Here is a 12,958-nt window from a genome sequence, read left to right on the forward strand (position 1 = left end):
AATATGATTCAGGCTGTGAGATTTAATCTGTTGGAGAAACAATGGTGGCATAAATTTACTGTCCTCGGAATTACCATAAATCTTTTACTCTAATCTCAAGGTTATTTTAAAAATGAAATTATTGTTTTTATCAGCAGCAACGAACAGGAAATGTGAGTGAATTCACTGAAATCTCTGGGTTCTCTTGAGAGCCTGAAAGGTGTCTGGTATTTTTCCACAAAGAGTATGCTGGAAATCGCATTGATGGGAAGATATTCTAAAAGCCCCAATCTGTGCAAAATCAGATGTTAATTGGCATTGTTGCTGTGGAAATGCACCAATAAGTGTCATCATTTAGGATGTCTACATTCAGGATGATTTTGAAATGTGGACTGCACAGAGTTTGTTCCGTTTACAACTTAATTAAAATAAAACTCCAGCCTTACAAAAAAAATGCAAACTTTCCTAAGTGGTCAACATGGGAACATTCCTAACAGAGACTGATGCAAATTGTTCCGCAGTGAGTTCTCTGATCGGTTGGTAATATTTAATATGATTGAAAATAATAAATTATTTATCAGAAGGGCGTATTTCTGTCCCAGACACTGATATATTTAAATTATTATTGATGCCATTTCACTTGAGTTAGAATTTTTGAACCAACAACTTGCAGACCGAAAACAAGAGTAAAGAATAAATTTTAATTTACTCCTGTATAAATGAAATACCAACCCCTTGACCATTGACCTCAAAAGACCTTGATCTTCTTTTCTTCCTTTTGGTTTCCAACGTCTCCTCTTTTCTACTGGTCTTTTTGTTTTCCTTTTTATAAGATTGAGACCACCCATTGGGAGGTTCTTCCTCATTGTGCTGTACGTGGTTGATCATCTCTCCGGTACTGGTGGATAGATTGTCCTCACTAACTGCATGCTTTATAACTTGACCTTGCTGGTGTCTGTACAGTGTCAGTGATGGCCCAGGAATGCCTCCATAAAATGATTCTTCATTTTCCTTCATCGAATGCAGGGAAATACTCGTTTTCTCCTTCATGGGTTCCAGAATATGCAGCCTGTTGTCACTTTCCATAACTTTTGAGCGTCGCCTCGCTGCTTTGACTGCGATGTTCTTGGTGCCTGTCAACATCTTCTTGCGTTCTATTAAAAATGGAACCCATTTATTTACAGCTGTCAAGGCAGTACTCTCAATTCGCTCTTAAAGTAAGCAGTATTCGTAATACAAGGGATGGTAATATTTGGAGAGATAATGCGTTGAGTTTCCTTCAGGGCGATTCCAGCTAGGGATGGTTAAAGGCAAGAATCCTGACATGGGCAGGGTGGATTCCGGGCAGTATCTTGCTCAACGGAGGGAGCCACCTTCTGCCATCTTGGAAAATTAACTGTGTGGCACTGCATCACCAGAAGGGAAATGGAGCCAAAATGAATGGGGGCAGAAATCTTCTGAATATTAAATAATTGTATCAAGTGAGAAGAATCAACATTTGAGGGACCGTGAGGAGCCTATAAGAGAGGGAGAGTTGCCAGATGCCACTCCTTCTCTGCATTCAACCATCTTGCTAATTACTGTCCTAGCAAGTACTGTTGCCAACCCTCTTCTGATTGAACTCAGGTCACTGTCATTCTGGCAGGAAAATCCATCAGTTTTCCCACCTGTTTTTGCTTAATTAAGGTGGGACAGTAAAGGGGCAGAATTGAGGCAGATGACTGAGATTCTTGCTGACAGAGGGCTGGACAGAAATGTCCAATAGCATTACCAGAGGTGGGTATCTCATAATAGTCCTCCCTCCCACTCTTCACTGCTCCCTGCTGATATCTTGTGGTAGGAATGAAAGAGAATCTGTATAATCCTCTTCATCTTTCAACCGATTCAGGAACCCCGAGGAGAGGGAGAAGTTGTTAAATGCCAATCCTCTCCTTCTCTCCGTTTGACCATCTTGCAGTACTGCCCCAGAAAGAGAACCAGTAACCCGGTTCAACACCAACCATGAAAGAGCGATCCAAAAAGCATCATGGCTACAAAATTCGACAACAAGCCTCCATACCTTTGAGGAATTCTGTTTGGGTGTGTCGATTGTCTGCAAAATTCTCACTGCTGTCAGGTGACGAGTTTAAATGGCTACTGGCACTGCTCATCCCACTGAAGCTCACCAGGCTCTCCTGTTGATTTGTCTGAAGGAAGATGTAATACAGTACAGTTAAAGTATTCAACCTTTAAGAAGCCCCTTGCTGTGTCACATAGTTTCTTAGATAGTAGAATCCAAAATAAAAGTAGTAATTTAGAGAAGCTTGCTGAGCTAGGTGTTTATAAAGAGAAAAAGGAATTAAATTAAGATTTTTTAAAAAGAGAGGGAGCAAGGATAACGAAATAGTGGAGTAGTGGTGTATGCATGATGCTATGTTCCTTTGTAATATACGGGTGTGTTTTACTGTCTGCTAATTTTAGCGCGAAAGTAGGTGTGAGTATGAACTGGAGAAACCATGGTAACAATATTCTTGTCATGGTAACCACTTCATACTCATGTCTACTTCAACACTAAATTAGTGGGCATGAAAAAATATAGCCCCTGATGAGTAAAACGCATGGTCTTGTATATTTGGAGAATGTACAGATTAATTCCCGCCATGCCCATATAACTTCTTGGAACATAAACCTCAAGTGCTCGAGTACTTGTACAGGTTTCTGGGAATGTGGTTGTGAAACTGATGCGTTCTGAGTGGGCAGTATTCCAGTTTCCGACGCTCAAACATGCACCAACTCACCTCTTGGTTTAGCATTCCATTCACATGGATCGGAGGAGGTGTCATCACGGTTGAACTCTTTCTCTGTTGACCATGTGGGCTGGTTTTAAACATTCGGTTATTATCACTAGTGTTTCAAAAGAACAACATTAAAATCAGTAAAGGGTAGTACTGAGGCAAATTTGTCATTGTTGTATTTATCAGTCAATTTGTGTAAAACTTGATCTTATGCAAGAGTTGACGCATGATTTTTGGCTCAAAAATTTCAAAATTTTCAGTTACCTAATGTTCAAGTCAACCGTAGCTTTTCAGGGATCGAAGCCCAGTAATTTCAGAACCAAAGCATAATCCTGGAGATGTTTAAGGTTCTTTAGGATGCTAAAATGATGCAAATTGTTGAAGTGTTTTTCATGACTTTCATGTTTGGAGAGTCTTCAAACTTGCTGGTTAGATGGCAGCGCTTTTTAAATGTCCTTTTAATAATTAGATTTAGTTGTAAATGTATGACTGGCGACAGTTGAAAGTAAATGGATGACTTTGTACTTTTTAGCTGATGGAGTGATTTTGTGGGGGATTTTCCTCAAGATTTTGTTTCATTCTTTGTTTCGTGCTGTGTGACTCTAGATCAAGCATGCATGATTTGAAAATATTAATTGGGAAAATTTGAAAAGATTAGTAAAACTGGACTTTTACAAGGGAATGTGTGGTAATGCAGATGACCCTCTAAAGACCGACAATAGACCCAGTAGTATTCAACCTGTCATAATATTTCAAAAACCAAAAGCAAAATATAATTAAAAATCTGGACAACCCATACAAATTAACAGCACATTCACCTGCAGACATTATCGACCACTAAGATCTGTTTTTAATATTCTATTTCAGGCTTATCCAACCTTTTCACCTGAGGGGGCCACATTTCAATTATTTTCTCACTTAAAGGGCTGATGAGCAAATTTTAGAAAGATAAGGTCTGGCACAACATTAAGCAGGAATTTCAAAAACAAGTTGATGCATGAAAGGAAAAAAATGTTAAAACAATAAATATATCTTTTTAAATCAATAATAAATATAGATGACTATATGAGTGTGAAAGGGTGAGTGTGTATGTGTCGGCTCACTCCCAATCTCAGGTGCCCACCCACTCATCACGCACCTGTACGCTCACACACACACACTCCTCACACACACACACACTCCTCACACACACACACACTCCTCACACACACACACTCCTCACACACACACACACACACTCCTCACACACACACACTCCTCACACACACAAACACTCCTCACACACACTCTTCACACACACACACACTCCTCACACTCCCCTCACACACACACTCCACACACACACACCTCACACACACACACTCCTCACACACACTCCTCACACACACACACACTCCTACTCTTCACACACACACTCCTCACACATACACACACACTCCTCACACATACACACACACACTCCTCACACACACACTCCTCACACACACACTCCTCACACACACACACACACTCCTCACACACACATACACACTCCTCACACACACACACACTCCTCACACACACACACACACACTCCTCACACACACACACACTCCTCACACACACACACTCCTCACACACACACACACACTCCTCACACACACACACACACACACTCCTCACACACACACACACACTCCTCACACACACACACTCCTCACACACACACTCCTCACACACACTCCTCACACACACTCCTCACACACACACTCCTCACACACACACTCCTCACACACACACACTCCTCACACACACACACTCCTCACACACACACACACTCCTCACACACACAAACACTCTTCACACGCACACACACTCCTCACACACACACTCCACTCACACACACACTCCTCACACACACTCCTCACACACACACTCCTCACACACACACACACTCCTACTCTTCACACACACACTCCTCACACATACACACACACACTCCTCACACACACACACTCCTCACACACACACACTCCTCACACACACACTCCTCACACATACACACACACACTCCTCACACACATACACACTCCTCACACACACACACACTCCTCACACACACACACTCCTCACACACACACACACTCCTCACACACACACACTCCTCACACACACTCCTCACACACACACACTCCTCACACACACACTCCTCACACACACACACACACTCCTCACACACACACTCCTCACACACACACTCCTCACACACACACTCCTCACACACACACTCCTCACACACACGCACACTCCTCACACACACGCACACTCCTACTCCTCACACACACAATCCTCACACATACACACACTCTCACACACACATATACACACTCCTCACACACACACACACTCTCACACACACACACACTCCTCTCACACACACACACACTCCTCTCACACACACTCCTCACACACACACTCCTCACACACACACTCCTCACACACACACTCCTCACACACACACTCCTCACACACACACTCCTCTCTCACACACACTCCTCACACACACACACTCCTCACACACACACACTCCTCACACACACCCACTCCTCACACACACATACACACTCCTCACACACACACTCCTCACACACACACACACACACTCCTCACACACACTCCTCACACACACTCCTCACACACACACTCCTCACACACACTCCTCACACACACTCCTCACACACACGCCTCACACACACTCCTCACACACACTCCTCACACACACTCCTCACACACACACACACTCCTCATACATACACACACACACTCCTCACACACGCACACACTCCTCACACACGCACACACTCCTCACACACGCACACACTCCTCACACACGCACACACTCCTCACACACGCACACACTCCTCACACACACACACACTCCTCACACACACACACACTCCTCACACACACACACTCCTCACACACACACACTCCTCACACACACACTCACACTCCTCACACACGCACACACTCCTCACACACACACACACTCCTCACGCACACACACACTCCTCACGCACACACACACTCCTCACGCACACACACACACTCCTCACGCACACACACACTCCTCACACACACACACACTCCTCACACACACACACACTCCTCACACACACACACACTCCTCACACACACACTCTTCACACACACACTCCTCACTCACACACACACACACTCCTCACTCACACACACACACACACACACACTCCTCACACACACACACTCCTCCCACACACACATCAAGGAGCCCAAGCAAAACTGGAGTCAATGGGAATGTGGGGGGAACCACCCGCTGGTTCGAATCATACCTGACACAAAGGAAGATGCTTGCAACTAATTTTCCAGACTACCTTTGCCATTTCGATTGATCCAATTGATGTGAAGTCCTCCATAACTATTAAATTGCCTTGTTACAAGCTCCCATAATTTCTTGTTTAATGCTTTGTCCAACGGTATAACGACTATTAGGGGATCTTTAAACAACTTCCTCCAGCATTTTCTGACCCCAGCTATTCCTAATCTCCATCCATACTGATTCTACTTCCTGATTTTTTGAGCTGAGATCCCTTTTCCCTGATGTCCTTATGTCATCATTTATTATCAGGGCTACCCCCTTTCCATTCTGCCAGTCTTTTGGAAATGTTGTGTACTCTCGAATATTTATTTTCCAACCTTAGTCACCTTCCAACCAGGCCTTTGTAATGGTGATTCTACCTAAACAATTTATCTCTATCTGTGCCACTTGTCCATTGATCTTATTACGGATGTTCCATGCATTCGGATAAAGTGACTTCAATTTTGTTTACGTCCTTCAGTTGTTCAAAGTAATCGTCCCTACTCTTGACTATGTTTGCTGATGCATTATTTATGTTTCTACACTCTGCATCTTCTGGTCATACTCTGGTTACCATTATATGAATCGTTACCTTGCATTATTGATTACCATTACACGAATCATTACCTTGCAATATTTCCTTGTCCTTTATTTTAAACTTTGCAAATCTCCCCTCAAGTGAACACACCCTAGCCCTCCACCCCCCAAACCCACCGTGCCGCATCCCACTATTTAGTTTAAAGCCCTCTCTTCAGCCCTAGTAATACGACTCACCAGAACATTGGTTTCAAGGTGGTTCAGGTGAAGACTATCCTAACAGTACAGCTCCCTCTTTCCCCAATACTCTTGCTAGTGCCCATGAATTGAAACCCATTTCTCCCACACCAATCTTTGAGCCATATATTCAACGCACTGATCTTATCTATCCTATGCCCATTTGTTCATAGCTCTGCTATCAATCCAGATATTATCTTTGTGGTTCTGCTTTTTAATTTAGCCCCTAGCTGCTCACATTCTGTTAGCAGAACCTCTTTCTTAGTATTGTATTGTTAATACCTAGGTGAACCATGACAACTGGTCTTCCCCTCCCATTCCAAGCTCCTCTCCAGTTCGGAGGAGATGTCCTCAACCCTGGGACCAGGCAGGTATAACAGTCTTAGGGACTCATGCTCTCAGCTGCAGAGAACATAACTATACTGTGTTCCACTACAACTACATTCCTTTTTGCTCTCCTCACTTGAATGGTTCCCTGCAGTGCAGTGACATAGTCAGTTTGCTTATGCACGCTGCAATCCCTGCTCTCATCCATACAAACTGCAAGGACCTTGAACTTATTGGATGATTTCTGGGACTGAGGCTCCTCTCTTTCTACCTTCTGGGTCCCTAACCCTGCCACACTCGTAGTCACACCCTTTTGTCCCTGCCATGGATGAAACCTGAAGTACCTAGCTTAAGGGATGTGACTGCCTCTTGAATCAGGTAAGTTTCCCCTTCCCTGATGCACTGCACTGTTCGAAACGTGGACTCCAACTCATCAACTCTCAGCCGAAGTTCCTCAAGCTGAGGACACTTATTGCAGGGGTAGTCGCTATGGATCATTCTAGTCTCCACCAGTTCCCACATGCTACAGCTGCAACACATCACCTGCCCTGCCAATTTTACTCTGTTTTGTTAAACTAACAAGGTTTCAAATTTGGAACATCACTCAACTGTTATCTGTAATTATATCAAGTAATATAACAAGTTGAAGGCCAAAACATTCTGTGATTTCAAGAAAAAATTAGATAAAGCTCTTGGGGCTAAAGGAATCAAGGAATTTGGGGAGGGGGGGGGGGGGGAGGCAGGATCAGGATATTGATTTTGATCAGCCATGATCATAATGAATGGCGGAGAAGGCTTGGAGGACCAAATGGCCTACTCCTGCTTCTATTTGCTATGTATGTTTCTATGTATAAGCTATAAATTGACTGCAATATTTATAACTCCCCAGTATCAGTTTAAACTTCTGTCTTCATTTAGAGGGATAAAATCTTAAAACTCATCAATTACCTACCTGCTCACCTAATTAATGCCTTTGCACATTCACCCGCCACTGGAGGCTGAAAGAGCGGTATAAAAGATAGTGCCTCCTTCCCCTCTGCACTGAGTTCACATATGCACGAAATTCCCAAGTTAGCACTCAGGCCCCATCATTTTAACTCTGTACTCCCATTATGGGAAAAAATTCTGCCTTGACAATCTGGCAACAAGCTCTTAAATGGAAGGTAAAATTTCAGGTTGAAGACATCCAGCTTATCTGGGAGCCTGTGCTCTCTGAGTCCTTGTATTCTTAATGTTACCTCTCTGGCTCTGGTACAAGCGGTGGTAGCACATCTTTGCAATTTTTTCGCCAAGGATAAGGCTTTTCAGATCCGCTTGTTCGCACACTCTCCTGATCAGAGTCCACATCCTGGACCAGCTCTCCGACCTTTAACCTCTGGGCCACATTAGTAACTGAACCATCCTGGAGGGTTAAACCAACAATGTGAGAGATGATCAACTGCACCATTCACAAAGAGCAGAATGACCAAAGCAATAAGAAAATGGATTTTGAACATAAAACTGATCTTTACTCCACAAACCAATGGCTGAGATACTTAGCTGTGACCATCGGTTTATTTTGCTGTATGTGGAAAAAAAAATTCTGTGTAATAGACAAGATAAAATATTTATCCGCTGTGACGTTTCATCTTGGTGACGTTTCACCCTGATGACGTTTCACTCTGGTGTTAACATAAGTTTGCTTATTTACCCATAACTTTAGGTGGTATTTAGTTGCGTTGATGAGGGACCTGCCCACTAGTTGGAGAACCAATGAGATAACCATGTTGCCTTTTCATGGGAGGTTCTACACTTTCAGTGCAATAAGGCACTCATCTGGACACCGTTGGGCCTCCCACTAAATGAAGCCTCCAGCAGGGTGGAAATCCTGTTCTCGAGAGCATCCTCAGACAAATATAACACGTTTACTGGGCAGCTTTTCTGGAGACACAGGAGACCTGCTCGAAGACCAGCTAAATCCCTGAATCACCATTAAATCCCGATGGGCTAAGGATAATTGATCTACTGGCTTGTTAATGAGTTGAATTGCCCTTCCTGCCATTTGGGGTGGGTTTCCTGTGTTAGCAGTTCTCACTAAGTGGGGGACAGTTTTCTGCTGCCGGCAGTATTTCTGGGAAGCTGCCAGCAGCAGTTCTCACCCACCACCATGCCCATTCCAACACACTCCATTAAATTCAGCCCTTTGTTTCCTAAAGCATGCATTAGTCCACCTTGAGGATGATTTGAGAACTGCTTGTGGTGGCATGTTCAAAATGGTGTTACATCGCAAGTGATTTTTATTATTATGGTCCTGCAACACATTGCGAGAGAGATGCAATGACATCAGTAACAGTTATCGAACCTTTGGGCATTTAATGGCTTTAGCATCATTTAATCGCTGCACGGTGACACAGTGGTTAGCACTGTTGCCTCACAGTGCCGGGGACCCGGGTTCGATTCCTGGCTTGGGTCACTGTCTGTGCAGAGTTTGCATGTGTACCCGAACAGGTGCCAGAGTGTGGCAACTAAGGATTTTCACAGTAACTTCATTGCAGTGTTAATGTAAGCCTACTTGTGATACAAATAAACTGAAAAAAAAAACATCCTTGTGGTCACCACTGGCCAGAGACTGAGCGGGACCAGCCACACAAATACTGTGACTACAAGAGCTGGTCAGAGTTTGGTATTCTGCAGCAAGCGACTCACTTTCTCACTTCCTAAAGCTTTTCCACCAATACAAGGCACAACTCAGGAGTGTGATGGAATATTTTCCACTTGGCTGGATGAGAAGCTCGATATCACCCAAGACAAAGCAGCCTGCCTGATCGACAATTCATCCAACACCACAAACATTTACTTCCCTCCTCCACCAGTGCACATTGGCAGGACTGTGCACTGCAACAACTAAAAAAGGCTCCTTCAACAGCATCTTGCAAACCTGCAATCTCTACCACCTAGCAGACAGATACAGTGAGCACATGAGAACACCAACCGACCTGCAGGTTCCCCGCTGAGTTAGACACCATCCTGACTTGGAAATGTATTGTTGTTGCTTCATTATCGATGGGTGAAAATCCATGAACTCTTCTCTTACAGCACTTTCACCGCTTGGACTCCAACAGTTCAAGAAGGAGTTTCACCACCACCATTTCAAGGGCAAAAGGGGAACGAGCAATAAATAACACCTATCTCGTGAATGAATAATATTTTTTAAATGACTAAATATTGGCCAATAAAGGTAAAAGCTTGCTTGTTAGGAATATGGAATCTGCTTACAGGACAGGCAAACCAACATCAGAGATTATCTAAGGCAGATCTGAATCTTGCAACGCATTTTGCTTGTTATTTCATCTTTCAAACTGTGATAACGGAACAAATTTGACAAGACATTGCTGATGACAAAGGAGCTAGTTATTTTTTCAGCATACAAGTACAGAAGCTGTGTTCATGTCATATCCCTGTCATCAGAAATGACAGACAGGGAAGGAATAAATACATAGACTTATAATCATAACAGGGCGGCACGGTAGCACAGTGGTTAGCACTGCTGCTTCACAGCTCCAGGGACCCGGGTTCGATTCCCGGCTTGGGTCACTGTGTGGAGTTTGCACATTCTCTTCGTGTCTGCGTGGGTTTCCTCCGGGTGCTCCGGTTTCCTCCCACAGTCCAAAGATGTGCAGGTTAGGTTGATTGGCCATGCTAAAATTGCCCCTTAGTGTCCTGAGATGCGTAGGTTAGAGGGATTAGTGGGTTAAATATGCAGGGATATGGGGGTAGGGCCTGGGTGGGATTGTGGTCGGTGCAGACTCGATGGGCCGAATGGCCTCTTTCTGCACTGCAGGGTTTCTATGATTCCATGAGTTCCTAGGATTTCTAAACAGCTCAACAATGATGAAGAGGCCTGAATCCTGAAGTCCTGCCCCCTGAACACCTACCATTTTCACAGGGGTGGGAATGGGCCCAGGTGGGGATTCACACATGCGCATCTCGTGGAGACAGCTGCTCATAGAAATCAGGAGCTGCCTCCACTCATGTGTGATTTTGGTGTGAGGGGTTTCTGTGACCCAATGTGTGCAGATTAGACCTAAAAAGCAAGTCTGAACTTTGTGGATTTGTTTCGATAGCCGGGATATCCTTTTGGAGAGGTAAGGTCTCCAATTTGGATTTGGATATTGCCCTGGGACACCTTTAGGGGAGGTCAGATGCCCTTTGGAATTGTTAAAACTTGTCATAACGTGCATAAAATGTGCATAAGTGTATTGGAACTGTTGTCAGAAGCAACTATCAGAAATGTCAAGGTGAATGGTCAAATGGAGCTGTCAAGGCGGTTAGAATTCTTGCCCTTTTAACTCTATATGACGTGTCAATGAAAATGGTTGCTTGCGGTTTCACGTCATGTTGACGTAAACTGAAGGGCTACTATTGCTGGATTAATGCTGCCATTTCTAGATTGATGCTGTAAGACTGATTTCACAACTATCCATTATCAAAGTAGGGTGTCTACCATTGCACTGTTTGATTGACAGTTCTAAGTAGGTATGGACTGAGATTCTAATGCTTGTTTTTATAAGGGAACATGCAATTAAATGACTATTTGTTGCTACAAGGGATAATGTAATTGAATGAATGTAAATGGGTTTTATGAATGAAAGCATTTTTAAAGTAAAATCTACAATAGACACTTGGTACTTAATTTTATTTAATCTCAGCAGAAGTACCGAGATCTGTTCATGGTGGATACTAGGTGAATTGGCATTTTAGGTGAAAGGGCAAAGGGTGGTGGGTGAGGAGTCATGAGTTATCATGCGTTGGCACCAAGTTTGCATAAGGGTTGTAATGGGCCGCGGCGTTGCATGGGTTGGCATTGATGGGTCATTGGGAGTCTGTGAGGGCATGATGGTGGGCGGGGGGATGTGGGTAATGGTGACATGCTGTGAGAGATGAGGGGTGAATGGCTTTTTTCTAAACTTTGATGAGGTACCACTGGTGCATTGAGGCAGGCCTTCCACCCAGCCCATTTCTGCACTTCCAACTATCTGGGTTTAGGGAACTGGGAAATGCCCTAATTCTGCACTCCTAACTTGGGAATGAAAATCCTGGCCTTATAGCACAGGGTGACGAATGTTATCAACTCTGTGCTTTGATACCAGGTTGGGTGTTTTGTAAGACAGGAATATCTTCCCTCCCAGGGATTTTCATTCCCAAGTTAGGAGTGCAGACCCACTATGTGAGTTTCCTCAGGGTGCTCCGGTTTCCCCCAACAGTCCGAAAGCCATGCTAAATTCTCCCTCAGTATACTCAAACAGGCGCCAGAGTGTGGTGACTAGGGAATTTCACAGTAACTGCATTGCAATGTTAATGTATGCCTACTTGTGACACTAATAAATAAAAGAAGCAGGACATTTCCCAATAATCCAACAAACTTTATGGTGGGACAATTGAGGAACAGTGGAGGACTTTCAAAGCGATCTTTCACAGTGTTCAGCAAAAGTATATACCTGTGATAAGGAAGGTCAACAGAAAAAGAGATAATCAGCCATGGATATCTAAGGAACTAAAGGAGGGTATCAAATTGAAAGAAAATGCATACAAAGTGGCAAAGATTAGTGGGAACCTAGAGGATTGGGAAATCTTTAAAGGTCAGCAGAAAGCCACAAAAAAAGCTATAAAGAAAAGTAAGATGGATTATGAGAGTAAACTAACCCAGAATATAAAAACAGATAGCAAACGTTTCTACAAATATATAAAA

At 43.7% G+C, this 12,958-nt stretch overlaps 1 protein-coding gene across 1 annotated transcript in view; it reads right to left on the reverse strand.

Annotated features, from left to right (window-relative positions):
* The window catches only part of kif19 (kinesin family member 19), a 206,476-nt gene that overhangs the window by 7,342 nt on the left and 186,176 nt on the right, over window positions 1–12,958 (reverse strand). The window contains exons 15-18 of the mRNA XM_078225994.1: window positions 8,469–8,632; window positions 2,757–2,862; window positions 2,039–2,165; window positions 712–1,133 (exon numbers count right to left, since the gene is read on the reverse strand). Of these exons, the coding sequence (XP_078082120.1) occupies window positions 712–1,133; window positions 2,039–2,165; window positions 2,757–2,862; window positions 8,469–8,632 (819 nt within the window). The remainder of the gene's footprint in view (window positions 1–711; window positions 1,134–2,038; window positions 2,166–2,756; window positions 2,863–8,468; window positions 8,633–12,958) is intronic.

The sequence above is a fragment of the Mustelus asterias genome, chromosome 12 (assembly GCF_964213995.1).
Source record: "Mustelus asterias chromosome 12, sMusAst1.hap1.1, whole genome shotgun sequence".
Classification (NCBI taxonomy): Eukaryota; Metazoa; Chordata; class Chondrichthyes; order Carcharhiniformes; family Triakidae; genus Mustelus; species Mustelus asterias.